General features: G+C 35.6%; 1 protein-coding gene across 2 annotated transcripts in view; it reads left to right on the top strand.

The window, feature by feature from the left end:
• Nucleotides 1-21,942, top strand: part of ANO2 (anoctamin 2) — a 531,090-nt gene that overhangs the window by 441,293 nt on the left and 67,855 nt on the right. For both annotated transcript variants that reach the window (XM_074269016.1, XM_074269017.1), the window contains 2 exons: nt 4,388-4,445; nt 4,873-4,973. In XM_074269016.1, the coding sequence (XP_074125117.1) occupies nt 4,388-4,445; nt 4,873-4,973 (159 nt within the window). The remainder of the gene's footprint in view (nt 1-4,387; nt 4,446-4,872; nt 4,974-21,942) is intronic.

Here is a 21,942-nt window from a genome sequence, read left to right as displayed (position 1 = left end):
ACATGGCACTAATGTATTTATTTTTCCATTGCTCCTCCAATAAGTTTCTTTATTTGTAAAAGAAGACTAGCAATATATACTTTATAGGAAGTATGGTAATTTTATCTTTACAATGGATCAGATTAGATAATATATAGAAAGTTTTTTGATAGCTGTAAACATTGAAGAGCTATAAAAATGTCAGCCAATTTTATTATTCTACTTTCAATAAAAATTCTCCTTTTCATTCTTAATGCAATTGTTGTAGTTTAGCCCTACCAGTTTTCTTTTTACATAATTATAATAATAATCTTTTAATGGTTTTTCTGCCTCCCTTCTAAGTCTTCTTCAGTTCATCCTTGACACAATTGTATGAGTTGTCTTCTTAATACACTTTTCTTGAAAACTTTCACTGTGTATATCTATTGAATTAAAATTTAACTGATATTTAGTTTTATACCATTATTTCATATTGCTCCCCTTCATCTAGTCTTAAGTTCCAGTCAAAGTATTTTCAACATACTCTCTCCTACTAACTTTATATTTGTCTCTGCTAATGTTCAGATATATTTACATCTCTTTGTGATTCACTGACAGTCTGAAATCAAATTCCCCTTCTGAGGGCCTCTATCCTCTGCTGCCCCCAGATGTCAGCTGAAAGAAGACTTCCTGGATTAGGAATATTAATTTATTCAACAAGCATTTATTTAATAATTGTGCTGGGGTTCTGCTGCATTAGTAGATGAGATTTCTCTTACTCCCCAAATGATCCCAAGGGATCTGGCCTCTGCCCTTCCTTCTGTTGGGACTCCCTGGGAGCTGTGAGACTCACTGGCCTAAATCAAGATTCAAGCAGGAGACTAAAAATCAGGCCTTAGTCAAAGGCACCAATTCACAGGCTAGGCCAGACAAGTCACTATGAATGGAGAAGGAGAAAGTCTAAAGTCAGTAAGAGGTTCATATAGAGCAAGGAAACAACCACACAGTATTTCTTGTGTTTCCTAGGCTCTATCTCTCCCCACTTTTTCTTCCAGAAATTTTGAGATCCTGTTCAGAAAAAGGGAATAAAACCTTCTTCATCTAGCTTCTGTATTTCATAGAAGGAAGAAATTATGAAGCATAAGGAATTATAGTTTCTGATTGATCCTTACAATGGATCAGATTAAATAAGGTATAGAAAACTCTTTGATAGTTGCCAACTGTTTCTGGTAATTTCTAGAACACATTTATACATTTTTCCTTTCTGGAAAGTTGATGTTTCTACAAAAAGTTATATTATTTGTATAGTCAACTGTTAGTGCTACTAACTAAGGGATGAAGAAAGACAAGCAGTACAAACCACTGGAGAATACAAATGACTTGTTGCTTTGACCAGGAATCTTAGTTTGGGGAGTGGTTGTCCTATGCATGCAGCCTGAGTGCTAAGATAAGGAGAAGGACATGATTCATAAAGAGTACTGGGGAACATAGTCAAGGAAGGAGGGAATAAATGCTGCTTTTCATGAAAATTGAGCCTGAAGATCATTAACTTTCTCCCTCTTAAAATTACTTTGGATTTATTTACTTGTATATGTATTCTCTTCCCAGCCCAGTAGAAGAGAGTATAAGTTATTTAAAGGCAATGATTATTTTATTTTGTTATTTCATTTCATTTCATTTTTGCATCCCTAGCAAAAGCTAGGGCATGGGATCTTGCACAGAGTGAACACTAAAAAATTGGTGATTAAGTGATTCAAACTAGAGTCAAAATGCTGAGGAAGCTACAGAAGTAAAAATGGTATTCAGGAGATGAAAGCCAGTTTTAATGCATCAATGAAGTGGAGTAATTCTGAAGAAGTGATGGAATCACAAAGTCAGAGTTGATTATAGCAAATAACAAGTGAATTCACTTTGGAGTAGAGCATGCATTGTTCAGTTGTTCAGCTCTTCATGATTGCAAGAACTGTAGTCCCCCAGTAATGTCCATGGAATTTTCTTCACAAAGATAGTGGAGTGGTTTGTCATTTCCTTCTCCAAAAGATTAAAGCAAACAGAGATAATTTACTTTCCCAGAGATACCTAGCTAGTAAATGTCTGAGATCAGGTTTTAATTCAAGTCTAGGTTCTACTGAGCAACCTAATTGCTTCATAATGTGCATGAGGGAGAATAATGTACTATCACTCTGGAATGGCATACTGCAGCCAAATTGTAAAGGTCTTTAATGTCAAATAGAGGAATTTGAATTTTATACCAAGGGCAATGGGAAGCCCTTGAAGTTTATTGAGTAAGGAAATGTTGTTACCACAGTTGTGCTTTAGAAATATTATTGAAAGATATGCTAACTTACTGTTCCCAGCCTTGCTTGTCAATCAGTGTTGGGAAAGATGATGAATCTGCAGATTTTGCATTACTTGCTCTTTGCCATATACCTCTACCTGTGATGTTTGTACTCCTATCTGCAAATTGTCACACACTTAGTACCTTGAGGAGGAACTGAGGTGCAAGGGCCCAATCTTTTTTACTGACATTGACTTATCTGAATTGTCTTTATCTTAAGAAAGTTATCAATAAAAGCAATTAAAGACATCACTTATCTCCCGTGATTGGCCTGTCAATGTATGGCTATTTTGACTTAGAATAAATTCTATTAATTCTTTGTTCTGAGTTCTGCATCATTAGTCAGGGTGAAAGCCCAAAGAATTTTCCTTTCAACAATACAATTTTGGCAACTCTGTAGAAGATGAGTTTAAGGAGACCATTTAGTAAATGTTTATAGTAGTTTAAAAGAAAAATGATAGACTAGGACAGTTGTGATATGAGTAGAAAGAAGGGAACAGATGTCAGAATTTTCAAGTAGGTGGAATCAAGAAGCCTTGGCAATCAAATATTGGTGGAAGTGAGATGGAAGAATGGATAATTGAAAGTGGAATATCAAGGATGACTCCTGGGTTATGAATCTATATAACTGAAAGAGTGATGTTTCCCTGAGTGAATTAGTTCTTTTAGTTTAACTGCTAACTGAAAAAGAATCATGCTCCAGACCACTTTTTAACATCAAGATATCATGGAAATGACAATTTAAGTTATTTTCTTTTCTCAAAGGCCTGTAATGATTGGGTACTCACTTGGCTCCATGGAAATCCCTTCAACTGATGGATAGCCATAATTGTTAGGAAGTTTTTCTTTTTTATCTATTCCAGATTTGCCTTTCTGAACCTTCCAATGATTTCCCTTAGTTTTGCCTTTTGTGGCCAAGCAGAATAAATCTAGTTTTTTCCTCCATGTTCAGGTACTAAAGATAACTATGATGGATATCCCAAATCTTCTTTACTCCAAGTTAGATCCGTCCAATTCTTTCAACGGATTATTACACAATATAGTTTTTAATTCCTTTGTTTTCCTGTTCACTTTCCTCTGACTTCTATAATATTTAATGATTTTTCTAAAATGTGGCTTTAAGAACTGAACAAAATAGTCCCAATGGTTTGGCTAAGATAAAATACAAACAGATAATCCTGCAAGTAGTTCTGGATACTGTGATTCTATTAATTCAATCTAAAGTTATATTGAGATTTTTTTGGAGGCCACAGAATATACTCTTACCTTTCAGTTCATTTAAAAAAAAAAAAAGCTCTTTTTTTTCTCATGAACTGTTACTTTATCTTCTTTTCTTTATCACCAATTGATAGGCAAGTCTCATCAGTTCTATCTCCGTAGAATCTCTGAACTGTTGGTTTCTCTTAATTCACATGACCAGCATCTTTGTCCAGGTCTTCATCACCTTTTACCTAGTCTATTGGGATAGCCTTCTTCTGATTTGACAGATTCCAACTTCCCTTCTCTCCAATCTATTTATCCATACAGTAATCCTTCTAAAACTTATATCTACCCATACCATTTTGTTGTTCAAGAAGTTACAATAATTCCCTATTGTTTCCAGATATATTACATATCATCCTCACTTTAGACACTCTGTATTTCATCCAAATTGATCTTCTTGCTATTTCTAGAATTTTTATAAGGTGTAGGTAGAATTGGAAAGGATTTCAGAGTCCATCAAATCTACCCCTTCACTTTATAGCAGAAGTTTGTTTGAACTAGTGATCTCTGACTCCAGAGAAAGTATTTTTCCTACTGTCATGCTTCCCCCAAAGGTCATGAATCTTATAAATAACAGAGCCAGAACTCAGACCTAACTTCAGTCCCCAAATCTTGTGCTTTCTGCACTACACCAAAAATGCCTGGCCTCCAGATAATCTACCTATTATTAAGATTGGTCTGTATTTATCCTCTTTCCCCATGGATATTTATGCTGAAATTACAAAGAAAGACATTGTAAGGAGGTAATTTCGTAGATGAATCATGTCCACCCCTAAGGATATAGTTATCTTTTCCTTCCCTCATTGTTGTCTTGTTTCTTAATTTCAGGTTTGTTGGCAGACCTGGGAGTTATGTCTATGTGTTTGATGGTTACCGAATGGAAGAGGCAAGTGACATTATTATGACCCTTATCTAAGAACATAGATAGGTCGATCAAATATTTTATTAAGTATTTAATATGTCAGGTGTTGTTGCTAAAAGACACTTCCAGTCTTCAGAGAGCTTACACTGTCACAGGGGAATATAAAACATAAAGAGAAGCAGGAAAGGGGGGAAGCTTGGGTTAACTATGACACCCCTACCATGATATGGCCAGAGATTTCCAGAAGGCACTGGGGAACCCTAGAACTAATCCTATCAAACCCAGGATATCTCCAGAATGGAATCCTAGCTAAGGTAGCCAAGACAATGACAGCAATCAAGTGCACCCAGAATGGTTGGAGTTCTAGGGAATTTAGGACCTCCTCATCCCCCTTGGCATTATGTTTCTGTACCTCCTTTCCCATAAACTTTTTTTTTGTTTGACCTCACAGTGTGCTCCAGGAGGCTGCCTTATGGAGCTCTGCATTCAACTCAGTATCATCATGTTGGGGAAACAGCTCATCCAGAACAACATCTTTGAGATTGGTGTCCCGTAAGTAGCAATCCTTTCAGCCCATCTTTTTTCCAAAATCTTTGCAGAGTAAGATGAGCACAGATGCAATAAATTGAGCATATTCCCTTTTGTAATGTTTACTAGATTACCTATTATGGGCAGAAACTAATAGGGATGCAAAGATTAAATGAAATATGGTTTCTGCCCTCAGAAAACTTAAAATGGAGAGCAAAGAGAATTGTTTTGGATAGGGAGGCAGGATAAGACATACAAATAAGTAGAAAACAATGTAGGACCTGGTAAGGGATTATAAGAACACAGAATGCTCTGTTAAATGAGAAAAATAAAAATATTTGTTTCAAACTGGGGTAGGGCACAGATTGGGGGAATATCAATGGAGGAAGTGGCATCTGATCTGGGTTTTACAAGTGAGTAAATATTATCATAACATTTATATATTGCATAATGAGCATTGGACTTAACTCAGTAAACTTGAGATCCAGTCCCTGGTTGGACGCTCATTGGTTGTTAAATTATATTGGGCATCTCTGACTCTGTGTCCTGATTTGTAAAATGGGATTAATACACAGACTACCAATCTCAAAGGGCATTGGTAGAACCCTTAAATTGCTAAATAAATATTGTTACTATTTTAGTTTGAATTTCAACAGCCAGTGATAAGGTATGAAGGGGGCAATTCAGACTCATAAGCAAAGATACAGATGTTAAAAAGAGTAGGGCATTTACTGGAACACGAGTAATCCAGTGTATATTATTGCTTTCTAAAGTGTGTGCCATATGGGATAATGTGATATGAAGTTATACAAGCAGGATCATGGATTTAGATTTTAAAAATCCTTCAATGCCTGGCTAACAGGAAGCATTGAAAGTTTAAGGATATGGCACTGACATGACCAGATCTGTGTATAAGGAAGATTAATTATGAAGATATTAAAGCTTTAGGGAATTTCCAAGACCTCTTCAGGCTGTTGCTGCTCCTCCCTCCCTACTTTTAAAAGTACAAAATGTGGAAATCAATCCACATAGTCACAGGCAAGTGTATTTATCTCCCAGAAAGAGTTCTATTCTCGCTCTGTCCCCCTTCCCTCATCTTCTTGTGCCCTGGATCACCAGGTCAACTGTATGTTTAATAACTTGAAGATGTTTTTGAACTGGGGCCTCATGGAGGTATCAAGAAACAATAGGACAACGAGGTTTATTCAATTTGGATTTTAAGTATCTACTGAGTGTAAAACATTATGTTAGGTACTGGGGAAACAAACAAAGATCCCTGCCTTCAAGGAGCTGACATTCTACTGGAAATATAAACAGATTAGTCGCAAAAAGTGATTTAAGAATGAAGAAATTATTAATGACTAGAAATATCAAAGGAGTATTTTTATAGGAGGTACAACTGAACTGAACCTTAAAAGAGGAAGAAAATAAAACCCAGTAAGATGTAAAGGGAATGATGGAATGTGTGAGGAATCAGAAGAGGGGATGATGAGACAGACTGCACAATGTAGAGACAGCATGTATTGGGTAGTACTATGATATAAGTCTGGAAAGGGAGGCTGGAGCCTGCTTCTGGGAAAGCTTTAAATACCAAGTTAAAGAGTTTATTTATTATTTTAGTGGCAGCAGGAAGCCACTAAATATTTTTGAATAGAAGAATGATATCTTTAAAGATAATTTTTGAAAAGATTATTTTGGCAGCTGTGTGAAAGATGAATTGGACAGGAGAAAACAATTTCAATCACAATAAGAGCTAGTATTTATATGTTTTTGGCAAAATGCTTTACAAATATTATCTCATTTATCTTCATAAAAGTCTTGAGAGATAGGTGTTCGTATTATCTCTGTTTTATAGATAAGGAAACTGAAGCTGAGAGAAGTTAAATATTTGCTTAGAGTTGCACGACTAATTAATTGACTGAGGCTATATTTGAACTCAGATCTTTCTGACTCTGGGTCGAGCACTCTTATCTACTTTACCACTTAGAGAAGTAAGGAGGATCTTAACTAAGCTAATAACTGTGGAGAAGAGAGAAAAAAATAGATATAAGTAAATGTTCAGGAGGTAATTGATAAGAACTGGAAACAAATTGTTGATGAGGAGTGAAGGAGATACAAGAGTGCAAGATGACCCCAAGATTATTAAGGCTTTCTCAATAGAATTTGAAAGATTTAAAGGAGTATCTTTAGAAGTTTTAGAAGGGAAGATACTGAATTGCATTTTAAATGTCTTTAATTTGAGTTGCTCATGGGATATTCAGGAACATGGCAGGCTGTTGACAATGAATGACTGGAATCTCAAAGGATTAAGGCCTGGCATCAAGGCTAAGACAATACATAAACCCAAAAGATTTGTTGATATACCAATAGGGAGTATGTAGAGAAAGAAGAAAAGAGAGGCAGAATCTTAGAATGAGGAGATAGATGATGAGCCAACAAAGGCCCCTGAAAAGGATCAGTCAGAAAAGAATTGAGAATAGTCACTCTTGAGAAAGTCAAGGAAAAAGAATATTCAGGAAAATGAGATGTTCAACAGTGAAAAGAGGTTAAGAAGCATGAAAATTAAAAAGGAACTACAAGATTTAGTAGTTAAATTTTCATTTAAACTTGGAAATAGCTATTTTGATCAAGTTACAGGATTGGAAGCCATTTATAAAAGATTAAAAATGAGCAGAAAATAACAAAGTAGAGGGAATGAACATTTTATGGCTTTTTCTAGGAAGTTTTTAAAGGGATAAGAGATATAGAATAGAAAATTGTGATTAAAGAAAGGGAATTTAATTCTGGATCTTAGACATAGAATAGTTATAGATGATGGTAAGAACTAACACACATGACTCTCTTGGTTTGGTTGAGGAAAAGTGCTGGTCAGTCAGTCAATAATTGTTGGATTTGTATCAGGCACTTTGATAAGTGCTTTTTTTGTTATTCAGTCCTTCAATTGTGTCTGACTCTTCATGATTCTATGGAGCATAGTTTGTTAACCCCTTCTATCCTCTTAAAATCTCTAAGTTCATGTTTCTCAACCTCAGGATCTTTCTCAATGCCTCTGTTCTTCCCCAGTAGTGTATTGGATGTGAAGGATGCTAAGAAACAAAAAACAAACAGTTCTGCTCTCAAGAAGTTTAAATCCAATGGGAGAAATAACATGCACTGGGCTATGTACAAATAAGATGTATGCATGATAAATTGGGAATAATCAACAGAAAAAAGGCATTGGTATTAAGGAGATCAGAGAAGGCTTTCTGTAGAAGGTAAGATTTATAGCCTTTCAGGGAAGACGGAAGACAGATGAGTAGAGAGAGAATTCCTAGCATGAAAGTGTCTTGAGTTAGGAGATGGATATGTCAAAAATAAAATTCATTATCCCCCCCACCCCAATCCTTCCACTCTCTTGCCTCTATTGTTGCTATGCTCCCTAATACTCAAAAGTAGGCGTCTTTCTGCATTCCTCACTATCTCTCCCCACTCCTTCCCTTCATAACCAATCTGTTGCCAAGACCTATTTATTTCACCATTGCAATATCTCTTTGTTACATCCCTTTCTCTCATCTGAAACTACCACTATTCTGGTACAAACTCTCATCACCTCATGCCAGACTATTACAATATCCTATTGGTAATTCTGCCCACTCCAATCAGTCCTCCATTCAATGACTAAAGTGATTTTCCTAAAGTTGAGATCTAAACACTGTCATCTCCTACTCACTGAACTTCAGTGCCTCCCTATTGCCCTTAAGATCAAATACTGAATCCTCTTTGGCAATCAGAAAGTCCTTCCTTCCTTACCTACTTTTTCAGTCTTTTATACCTTACTCTGTACAATGTTCTGCTCTTTAATGTAGTGACACCCTTTTTTTTTTTTTTTTTCCAAACCAAGACACTATCTGAGGCCCTAGAAAAGGTTCTAGTCACTAGAGGCTTGATATTGGATAGCCTTGGCTGAATTATTGTCATTTACCTTGTATGGTTTGGTGAATGGCAAAACTGATGGATCAAAACTTGGCAATGAGTTCATCCTTCCAGATCATAATCCCTGATTCTAAGGAATGGCTATAATGTTATTGCAGGAAGTCAGGGCAGGTCAACAGTAGAATTCTGGATAGTGGAATTCTTGAGATGCTTCTTTTTTATTTTAAAACTTTTTATTTTTCAAAACATATGCATGGACAATTCTTCAAGATTGACCCTTGCAAAACCTTGTGTTCCAATATTCCCCCTTTTCCCCCACGCCCTCTCCTAGATGGCGAGCAGTCGGGTAGTATGTTAAACATGGTAGAAATATATGTTAAATCCAATATATGCATACATATTTATACAATTATTTTATCACACAAGAAAAATCAAATCAAACCAGTAAAAAAAGAAAGAGCAAAAAAAAATGCAAGCAAACAACAACAAGAAGAGCGAGAATGCTATGTTGTGGTCCACACTCAGCTCCCACGGTCCTCTCTCTGGGTATAGATGATTCTCTTCATCATGAACAAGCAGAACTGATTTGAATCATCTTATTGTTGAAGAGAGCCATGTTCATCAGAAGTGATCATCATATAATCTTGTTGTTGCAGTGTACAATGATCCATGGAGATGTTTCAGGCTTAACACCTGAAAAGGTTTACACACAAATCAGGCAACTGGGGTTCCATGCCCAATTCCTGGCTAGGATATGATGGCCCTTTGGTTACACTTTGCTGCTATTGAATGTATGATTTCATTCTTTATCTTACTGGATTCATTGTCTTTTCAATAAATAGAAGAAAAGAGAGGGCTTCCACAAAGTTAACAGAAATTTATTAGAGGAAATGAGAAAGTTTTCCAAGAAGAGGTTTTAGGACATTAAGTGATAGAAAATGAATGACTTTCCTTTGTTTTTACATAGTGCTTTATAATTACAAAAGTGTTTTTCTTTCCTTATTTCATTTGATCTTAATAATATTATAGTGAAACAGATAGTACAAATATTAATATCTCCATTTTGCAGATAAGAAAACTGAGGCTCAAAGAGGTAAAGTTACATTTACACAACCATTAATAATAAACTTAAATCGAGCCCAGAACAGGATTTAACATTCTGACAAAAGGGCATATAGTCTCTCTTTTAAGAAATATAGAATTAGGCATCTTGCTAAGATAACTCTGAGAGGACTTTTTTTTCTTATACTGATCCAAAATTCAAAGTCAGACCCAAAAAGTAGTCATTAATAGTTTTCCTTCAATGTAGAGGAGAAAAAAGTGTTGCTACCTCAGTGATCAGTGATTGTGCTATTATTCATTTTTATCTGTCATGTTTCTCATATTTGTAAATGTCACAAAGTTATAATAAATATCTAATATACTAGGTGACAATCAGGATTCAAGAAGATTTTGAAAGACTAGAATTTTGAGCCAAGTAAAATAAAGTAAAATAAATTTTAATTTTTTTATTAATTTTATAATTATAACATTTTTGACAGTACATATGCATAGGTAATTTTTTTTACAACATTATCCCTTCTATTCCCTTCTGTCCCGAATTTTTCCCCTCCTTCCCTCCACCCCCTCCCCTAGATGGCAGGCATTCCCATATATATTAAATATGTTATAGTATATCCTAGGTACAATATATATGTGCAGAACTGAATTTTGTTGTTATTGTTGCAAAGGAACAATTGGATTCGGAAGGTAAAAATAACCTGGGGAGAAAAACAAAAAATGCTAACAGTTTACACTCATTTCCCAGTATTCCTTTTCTGGGTGTAGCTGATTCTGTCCATCATTGATCAATTGGAATTAGACTAGCTCTTCTCTATGTTGAAGATATTCACTTCCATCAGAATACATCCTCATATAGTATTGTTGTTGAAGTTATAATGATCTCCTGGTTCTGCTCATTTCACTCAGCATCTGTTGATTTAAGTCTCTCCAAGCCTCTCTATATTCATCCTGTTGGTCATTTCTTACAGAGCAATAATATTCCATAACATTTATAAGCCATAATTTACCCAACCATTCTCCAATTGATGGGCATCCACTCAGTTTCCAGCTACTACAAAAAAGGGCTGCCACAAACATTCTGGCACATACAGGTCCCTTTCCCTTCTTTAGTATTTAAATAAAGTAATGATCTCTAGTTCTCCTTTGGACACAAATTCCTTCCTTCTTCACAAGTCTGAGAGGTAAACTATCCTCTGTTCCTCTAATTTATTTATGATCTTGTTCTTTATGCCTAAATCATGGACTCATTTTGATCTTATCTTAGTAAAATAAATTTTAATAAAGAGAAATATACAAGTCTTAGATTTTGGTTCAATAAGTTGCCTTATAATTATAAGATGGTAATAGTAGGGCTAGAAGGCCTGGAGAGCCTTACATGAAGTGATATTAAATGAAGTGAGTAGAACCAAGAGAAATTATACACAGCAAAAACAGTGATGATCAACTCAGTTAGATATGACTCTTCAACAATGAGATGATTCAGACCAATTTCAATAGACTTGTGGAGAGAGCCATCTGCACCCAGAAAGAAGGCTGTGGGGACTAAATGTGGATCACAACATAGCATTTTCACCTTTTTTGTTGTTGTTTGCTTTTTTTTTTTCCTTTCTCATTTTTTCCTTTTTTGATCTGATTTTTCTTGAATGATAAATGTGGGGAAAAATATATATATAGAAGAACTGCACATGTTTAACATATACTGGATTATTTGGTGATTAGGGGAGAAGGGAGAGGGGGAAAGGAGGAAGAAAAATTTGTAACATAGGATTTTGCAAGGGTGAATGTTGGAAACTATCTTTGTATATATTTTGAAAATGAAAAGCTGTTTTAAAAAGTTGGGCTAGACAAAATTTTACCTTTGTAATAGGCGCAACAAGAAAGCTAATTCTGTAATAGGATGCATTGTGTTCAGGAATGAAGAAGTGTCAGCTCTTCTGTACCCTTCTCACTTCTGAAGTGTTATTTATGTTTAGTATTAGGCACTAAGGGGCTTTAGGTACAGAGAACTAGCCCTAGAGCCAGGTGACTTAGGTTCAATTCACATCTCTGGAACATATGGTGATATGATTCTTGGTATCTTTTAATGTATTAGGACACTCTCTGAGAGAATAAGTTGCAGAAAAAAAGGCCGACCTGTACATAAACTCATAGGTCTAGTCCCTATTGTAATGGGCACCAAAAATTTAGTAAGGACATTGATTATCTGGAGAGCATATCAGAGGAGTAAAAATGATGGTGGAAGGCCTTTAGTTCATGTCATATGAGGAATGGTTGAAAAAAAATTGTGATGTTTAGCTTCAACAAGAATAATGACTGTCTTCAAATATCTGAAGGATTGTCACACAGGAAAGTGATTAGATTTTTCCTGTTTAGACCCCAAAAAAGTAAGAATAATGTGTATCATTTTAAAGATATTTAGACTTTTATGAAAGGAAAAAAATTTCTTAAGATCCAAGCTGGGGGCAGTTAGATGGAACAGTGGATAGAGCCATATATTTTAAATAATAGCACCTATCTAAAAGGATTGGTGTGAGTATTAAATGAGATAATAGTAAAATACAATGCCTGATTCATAGCAAGTGCTATATAAGTGCTTGTTTTTATTTTTATTATTATTATCATTATTATTATTATTGTTAATTATGATAATGAATTATCCCTGTCCTATTTCTCCATCAGAGCCATGATTGCTAGTTTTTTCTTTGTGTCTGATAACTGTGGCCAGTTATAGAACTTTTTGCAGTCTTCTAGTGGGATATGACAATAGAATAATGGCCAGTCAACCACAGTGACGGTGTAAAGGTAAAAATCATAGAATTTTAAAACTAGAAGTCATTTTAGAGGTCATCTCATCCAATTCCCTTACTTTACACATAAAAAACCTAAGCCCCAGATTGGTCATGAATTGCCCAAGCTCACACAGCTATAGTAGCAGGCAGAAATATAATCCAAATTTCTGTGCTTTCCATCTAATGCTCTTTTCATTTGGATGGTAAATATTTCTAGTTAGTGTTCATTTATAGCCTACTGAATTTGGTGAGTATAGAGAATATATTCCATAGTAATAGGTCTGAGAAGCTTCTATAGAACCTTAGAATTTCAGAGTTGGAAAGCACTTTAGAGATATTCTAAAGAAATAATCCTCATTATACAAATGAGTAAACTGAGGCCTGGAAAGCTGGGTCGCATAGTGGATAAAGGCTAGAGTGGAGCTAGGAAGATGTGATTTCAAATCCGGCCTCAAACATTTACTATGTGATCTTGAGAAAGTCACTTAACCCTGTTTACCTCAGTTTTTTCATTTGTAAAATGGCAAATCAGTCCAATATCTTTGCTGAGAAAATGCCAAATGGCAACCTGAATTATTGGAACAATTTCAACAACTGAACAGCAACAAAACTGAGGCCCACAAAGGTGAAATATCACAGAGAGAGTAAGAGCTGAACTTTGAACCTGGCTCCTAATCCATCATTTTTCCCCAAAACTTTGTTCTCTTAAGTTCTAGAACTAATTTAATACAATCAACTTTTGCAGAAAGGAAATCTAACACTGGGGAGTCTGTTATAATGATAATCATAGCTTAATTTATTTACTTCTTTAAATTTATGAACTACTTTCATCACAACAATAATATAAATATTAGTTCTATTTGACTAGTAAGAAGACTAAAATTCTGAGAGTATAGGAGCTAGTAGTCACATAGTCAGCATCCAAGGTGGGATTTGTGCGTTGGGCATCTGAAACCAAATTCAGCATTCTTTCCACTAAATTGCAAAGATACAATAAAAAACAACAACAAAGAAACCAAAAGCCAACAAGGGCTCATCAATGTCAAAGGCTAATAGTAAAAGATCAGAGTACCATTCAATGAATATTATAGTTCTTGTTGCATATTGCCCCAAGAGTCATCAAAGTAGCACTCTGTTTGTTATGAGCCCAATCTTGATTTCCCCTGAGACTTGAGAAGCTATTGATGGAATATAGTTGGAATCTTGAGTATTGAAATACAGCCCACCTTGGATATAGTTTGAGCAATTTAATCTGCTTCCTAGAAAGCCAGTGGACAGGGTCTCTGAGATGAACTTTTCCAGTGCTATCAAGGACTAAATGAGAACAGCATAAGAGCGTTTTCTCTTATATTGGTTTACTGATTTGGAGCCATTGATACAAATTATCTTAGCTCTCCCAGGTATTAAAGGGGTATGGTCTAATAGCATGACCCACCGAGTATGACTAAACACAGATGACAGGGATTAATTTCCTTTGGGTCTGGTTTGTTTCATGGCACCATCTTCTCATGTCTTACTGAACTTGTTAACATTTAAATGAAGGGAAGAAGTGGGGCCATTTAAATGGTGTAGTGTTTCTGGAATATTTCATGCCCAAGTCTAGAGCATTTTGGCAATTATTTTGAATTAGGAAAGCAAGGAATTTTTTTTTCCAGAAATATCAGTTTTCTATGGCTTCTTGGCACCTGTTAAGGATGAAGTGCAGCTAAAGCTGCAAGAAAATATGTTGCAATCAACCAGAAGAAAACATTTTTCTAATTTGCTATTATTCCAATAGTACACATTGTGATATGACTCCGGGGCCATGTTTGCAATCACTATTAACCAATAGAGCCACATGACTGCTAAAAGTCTCATATAATCTAGTGTAATAGAATATTCTGATGTAGAAATGAGAGGTCTATAGGAGCCATAGATCAATGTGAAAGGCCCAATGTGGCCCCAAAGGTATAGTCTGATTGAAGCCATTTTCTGAAATTAGCCTAGGCTCACCAGTTGTGTGGGGGAGAGGAAAGGGCAGAGAAGGAGGAAGAGAATCATTTAAAATGTTAACAAGGCCATAGAACAAATTAAAGGCAGAACAAATCCAGTATTTTATTGAACACTCTGCCGTCTAGACAGGTGATAAGATTACAAGGATGCTGTAAGAACTAGTGAAAGATTTGGGGACATGACCAGATATCTGTGTAATGAAGGATGCAAGGGGGATCAGCTGAATCCCCACTTCATCCTCTTGTCTCCACATAAAAATTACACTTGAGCTACTAGCAGACATTCTGAAGGATATCCTGTGGAAGAATCCCTGCAGTCTCCCTCAGAAGCCAATTACAACTCTAAAGCACAATTTAGGCAAGCTTCCTGAGGAAGCTTTCCCTAATCAACATTCCTCTCCTCTTATTTTTTTCTTTTTTAAAAAAAAATCCCTTTTAAAAATTTTTTATTGGATAAAAACATGCATTTCCATAGTATAATTAAAAAGATGATTGCACATGAAACTGTACATCTGTTTTGTATAACTTGCTATTCCTTTTAAATATATGATAGAATTATCATACATTTCTTTCCCTCCTCCTCTCACCCTAAAGGTTACTATTGATTACAAATGAATGTGTTTGTAAGTATATGCGTATACATATATATGCATACATATGAGTGTATGTATAAAATTATTCTATGCTTTTATTAATTAGTTCTTTCTCTGGATAAAAATAGCATCTTTCTTCATGTAACCTCATCTTTAGTTTGGATATTTTTCATAGTCAAAATGACTTATTCACTCAAAGTTGTTACTGTATGCAATGTTATCTTGGTTCTGCTTATTTTATTATTTCACACAAGTCTTTCCATGTTTTTCTAAGATAATTGAGCTCATCATTACTTATGGCACAGTAGTATTCCATTACATTTCCATCATTGATCCATCAGTACTACTAGTAGGTCTAGTTCTAAAGATAATTAGGGGGAAAGGAAAAGAACTTATATGTTCCAAAATGTTTATCGCAGCTCTCTTTGTGGTGGCAAAGATCTGGCACTTTTATGAATGCCCATCAATTAGGACTTAACTAAACAAGTTATGGCACATGATTGTGGTGGAAAACCCTATCCCCTTCAAGAAATTAGATTCTTTTCGCAGGTTCATAAAAGAGCCAAAAAGAATGTCCTTCTTAATATCCAAAAAAATATCCTTGTCATTGTTATCATCACCATCATCATCATCAACTAGTCAAGGTGCAAAGCACATTATAATATAATGCTAATTAAAGCATTTAGATTCCAAAAGAAGTTAGCAAAGAACCAGGAATAGGAAAGTAAATTTTTAGAAAAGTTAGAGACACCAGGTGTTTTGTGTCAGTGACATGTTAATTTTATGGCTTAGAGATGAAGTTGAGTGGTCTGGTTCTGAATTTGTGAGCAGACGCAGTATCCAGAGTTCACTGGGCAGAGCTAATGGGGAACCTGTTGGAGGTGTGTTTTTAGCCCTGAACAGTTACTACATCAAGTGGCAGATATCCAATTTTATTCTGCGCCTTCTTTAAATTCAAGTACCTCATTATTGTTGCTCATTAATCTCAGAAATACCATTAATCACTGATCAATAGGTTGTCACCTGAAAGCCAGCAATATTTGTGGTCTCAGCATCCTGGGCACTATAGCCTAAGGAAAGAGATACATCATTTCTAACTACATCACTCCCCAAGGCCAGGGAGCTTTGGGGTTATTGTTGCATCCTTCCAAAGTTCTGTACCGCATCATTTTCACCCATTGCTTCTGCTCTTGACTTTTTGAAACAATTGGGAGGCTATTGTAATATCAAGCAAAGCGGTGAGAAACCTTAATTGGGATGATGATGATGAGAATGGAGAGAAAGGGATGATGATATTTTAAAAATGCAGAGAGAGATGACCAAGATTTAACAATTGATTAAATATGTGTGGAGAGGAAGACTAAGTATTTGAGATTTTTAAACTGGGTAATGGCAAGGATAATAGTAATCCTGACAGAAAAATGGAAATTTGGGAAGAAAAATGATGAGTAGTTAGTTCTATTTTGAATATGTTGAACATAAGGTGCCTGTGGGACATTGAGTTAGAAATAACTGATTGGTGATATGGTCCCAGAGATCAGAATAGAGAGCAGACGCTGAAGAGATAAATGGAAGTTATCATCGTAGAGATGAGGGGCTGATCAGATCATCAAGAGATAGGATACATTGTCAGAAATTCAAGGTAGAGCTTTGAGGGTACAAACACAGTTAAGGGTGTAATATGAATGATAAAGATCTAGAAAGTGAATTTGAGAAGGAATGACCAGATGGATTGAAGGAGAAACAAGAGAAAATAATGTTATCAAAAACTCTTGAGAGGAGAGAATTTCTAGAAGAGGGTGGCAAGTGGTACCAGATGTTGCAAAGAGATCACGAGAAGAATAAAGTGCAGCAATTATTTTTTTTAACCTTTAAAAAGGGAAGTTTCATTTCAGCAATGAGGTCAGAAGTCAAATTGCCAAGGAGTGAGATATTGAGGAGTGAGACTTGAACTCAGCTAATGTAAATTTATCTATCTTGTATATCCTCAAGATTTAAGGAGGAAACAAACAACTGAAAAGGTCAAAATAAATGGACAAAGTAAATGTCACAAAGTTTATTCAGAAAAACTCATGAATTTTATTCATAAGAGAACCCTCAGGCCCATACTTACAGCTTGTTTACTCTCATTTTACATGTAATTTTAATGCGAGTATTATCTGATTACTAAGCCTACAGCAAGTTAGAAAGCACATGGCCTTGAGCATAGTAGATGCTTATTAAGTGTTTATTGAGTTGAATGGAAAATAAAATAAATTGGAAGGGGGATGTGAATCTGTTTTAGGCTCTAGTGAGAAGTATTGCTGACAGTCTTGAGAGCAGATGAGGAGACAGAAAAACCATAAACACTGGATGCAGGATCTCAAATAGTGAAGGGGCTAAGACTATTTAATGAAGGGGCAAGTATCCCTGCCCACTTCAGTGGGCCCTGAATATTTCTGTGTAGACTAAATTAATAGCAGATGTTCATAATAATGGTCTTAAGTTGTCAGGAACAGGTTGTTAAGATCATTTGTAAAGTCAGGGCAGCATGTTTGAAAATGATGCTTGGGGTCATGCTTCTTTGTATATGTAGAGACTTTCTCCTCATCAACCCTACCCTTACTACTTCATTATAGTAGGCCATGGGATACACTGGCACAGGACTGCTCAGCATGGTGTGCCCTCATCTGAGAAGGTATTGCCCTCTATGAAAAGAGCAGTTAGATATGCAGTTAGAAAGTCCTCCCGAAAGTTCATAGGGTCTATTTGTGTCTGATTTGGATCCTCTCATTGTTGAAGGGAGCCACTTTGGATGACTTCTAAAATTCCTTTGACCTCTAAATCTTATGATTAATTGAATCTAGTCCCTGAGGTATAAAATGGCATTAGATTCATAAGGAGATATGTGTGAAGTATGACAATATAATGAGACTGATTTCTAAGACAATATACCAAAACTTGTTTACTCAGCTGAGTCATGAGTAACAATACCAACTATTTGCGAAGTACTTTTCAATTCCTTAAGTGCTTTCTTTACAACATGAGGTAAGTAATAGGCTTATTTTCTTCATTTATACATGAGAAAACTCAGATGTAGAGAAGTCTAAAGACATGGTCATACCTACAATCAAGTACTAGAGTAATTTTTAAAATCCAAGATCCTTGACTTCAAATGTGATAGCTTTTCTTTTGTGCTATGGTGTCTCTCAAAGTAATTAGCTTGAGAGGCAATTTGTTCTATTGTCAAATTGCCCAAAGTATTTTTGAAACTATCTTCAGAGCCTGCATCATTTTCTTTTGGCTATCCTTTGTGCTCTTAAATCTGTCCTTAGAGGATAAATTTGATTCTCTGCATCAGCAAAGTCATATGAAATCTGATAAATGAGATGGGTAAAGAATTAGAATAATATTATTTTCAATTAAAAGCAAGTGGGGGGACAACTAAGTGGTACAGTGGATAGATGGATCTCTGAAGTCAGAGGATCTGAGTTCAAATCTACCCTCAGACTCTTAAAACTAACTATGTGACCCTGGACAAGCTACTTAACACCAATTGCCAAACACACACACACACACCCTCTCACACTTCTATAGCAAGTCAGTACTATAATAAAAGGAGTGTGTGTGTGTGTGTGTGTGTGTGTGTGTGTGTGTGTGTGTGTCTTAAACACACATTCCAGTGGGGAATTCCACACATGCTGAGTTATAATATCATTAGATTAAGTTTACAGGTTTAAGCGATAGAATTGATTATGTGGTTACAATTTTATTTTATAATGAAGAAATTGAGGCATGGAAAAGTTGAAAATATTTCAAACTTAAATAATACTCTATAGTTTGCCAATTACTTTCTTCCAAGCTATCTTATGGAGGAGGTATGTGATCGTTGAGGTATTTTTGTTGATCTTTTAAAAACAATGGTCCCTGGAGTCAGAAGGACCTGAGTTTAAAATTTAGCCTCAAATACTAGCTGTCTAGTTAAGTCAGTTAACCCTGAATGGCTCAAAATTTAAAAATCCCGCAACAGTGGGGATGGTACTTCAGATCTGAAGTTGAGCAAATGAAAAAAAGGGGAAAAAATGAACTCATTAAACTATGAATATGCTTGAAAAACATGTTTGTTATCCCTCTTAGCTGCCTGTTATCTACAAATTAATAAACATGCAACCAATACCTTGATCCAAAGGCATTAATTAAAATATACATACATATGTATGTATTTATATACATATACTAGATATGTGTATATACATATCTATCACCTGTATATATATTTAATTTATATTTCCAAACACAAGCTCTGAAGAATTTCACTACAGTCCTTCTAAGCTGCCATTGAGAAGCTACATTAGCTCTCTTAGGATACCATGCTGCATTAACTCTCTTAGGTAACTATTTAAAAACTGAAAAGTTTTGTACCCTGGAGAAGTGTTTTCATCTATCCTCCTGCATTTCTCTCCTTGCCCCCCCCCATCAAACCTGGCACAATATATAGGTTGTATTTTTAATAGAATCCTAAAGCTCCATCTGGGGAAGTTCTCCATTAATCCACATTGCCTTTCATGACTGTCCTGGGTCTGGTTCTTGAGATGCCTGTGAAGTTGGTGGCTGCCACTTTCAACTCAGAATGGAAAAATAAAATGTTGCAAGGGAAGCAATAAACCTGTAGTCATTAAGTGTCATGAACATAGCTCTTGAGCTAATGAGAATATAATAACAGATAAAACTTGATAGTGTGTCCTGTTCTCCCAGACGATTTCCCACTCACGCATCTCTCTGTTTTCATGTCCTTAAACAACTGTAACAGATGCTGTCCAGACAGTCAGATAATTATAAACATTAGGGGTTTCAGACCATTAGACTCAGGGTCAGAGCCTAATAGATATTGGCAGATTTTTTTTAGAGAAGTCTTTGGGTATGGTAAGCAGAATGGAAGAACCGAATCTTGTGCTATTTGCAGTTTGGGATGACTGTTTTTGCTCCTTTTCCATGTGTTTGAACATCTGATTACTGTAGTTCTAACATCTGGTTGAAGCACAATGGGCTTTGAGTACAGATTGTAATGTTACTCTTAGAGCTTCCCTCTTTGTGGCCAGACCAGTCTCAGAAACCTTTTGCAGATAACCTCAATACATACCAAGCATATAATCCCCACATCTGAATTCTCCTACAAATTCAGGTCTGCCCTTTGTTAGAATATATTTGAAAAGGAGCACTTTCATAAAATCATGGAATCTTGGAGGTGGAAGAGACCTTGGAGGTCATTGGTCATGAGACTTCAGAAATAATGCAGAACAATTTATTCATATACAGGAATTACCTTTACATTGTACCCTGGCAAGTGGGCAACAGATCTCTGAAGACTTAAAAATCACTACCTCACAGAGCAGCCCATACACTTTTAGTTAGTTCTTTTCTCAGAAAAGCCAAGAATATTTTTAAAAAGAACTGGATGCAGCTTTTAAAAGCTTTCTTATGTGGGTCATTCTGTTAGGCAATTGCTTAAGGCAGAGAAGTACAAAGGTGATATGTCATAAGTAAAATCTCACCCTTTCCCAGATTATAACCCAAAGTATTTATTGATGTGAAAAATAGAGGCAATTTGAAGTTAGGAGATTTTGGACCCTGATCTCAGATTTGTCATTTACTAGCTTTACAACTTGAGGCAGGTTCTTTACATTCAATGAGTCTCTATTATACCTGCCTTTTATGACACAGAGATGGCTGGACACAATGAATGACAGAACCAGAATTCATAAAGCCCTTTACAGGCTAAAACACTAACCAACATTTTTTAAAAGTAAAATGTAATAGATATAAATGTAAAGTCTTAGGCTCAATCAATTGTACAAGCATGTGATGGTAGAGGTATGGTTGAATATTTGGGAGACTTATGTGCCACAGCTCAATATGAGCTAATAACATGTCAGCCAAAAATTAAGAAAATTTTAGCCTCCTTTAAGAAAGGCAGAGTGTATATAGCACTATATAGGCTTGAGTCCTACTAAAGTATCATAACCACTTGCCAGCTATGTTATAGAAAGAATTCTTGTTCCCATATAGGTTGGGAGTAAATGAGCTTTTTGACTTCTTTGAACTTCTGAGATTGTGCAGTTCTTTTAATCAGAAGTATTATTCAGTCTTTATTGAAAAATCAAAATATACAAATCCCTAGTTTTAGAGTTCCTGTTTCATTTAGCAGGTATCCCAAGCATCTTAAAGACTTTGCTACCACTACCATTACTACTATAGTTGGATGACTCCTTGAGGAAGTGCAAGATCAAAAGCTTCATGACTTCTAGGGGAACATTTCTGAAAACTTGTTATTAAAAGGGGACAGGACACATATGAAAAGAAAAAAGGGGTAACATCAAAGAAATCATTTTAATGAGAGAATGTATTATACAATCAGAATCATAATCTGAAGTTTTCCAAATACCCCATCTGTATGTTATATCTTATGGGACTTCTATTAATTCCTGTTCTGGAAAGACTCCATCTTTTAAAAATATCCTTAAAGTGTCCTTAGCAGCCACTCTTTTCTTCCCCTCCCAAATTTTTTTGAGAAAAAACTGGGGATATGAGGTGGGGAAGGGTATGTTAATTACTTATTCATTGAGTCACTGAACACATTTTTATTGGACACCCATTAGTCAAGTCAATG

This window comes from Sminthopsis crassicaudata, chromosome 5 (genome assembly GCF_048593235.1).
Source record: "Sminthopsis crassicaudata isolate SCR6 chromosome 5, ASM4859323v1, whole genome shotgun sequence".
NCBI lineage: Eukaryota > Metazoa > Chordata > Mammalia > Dasyuromorphia > Dasyuridae > Sminthopsis > Sminthopsis crassicaudata.
Note: the sequence above shows the minus strand (reverse complement) of the source record. Positions and strands in the feature narration are given on the sequence as shown.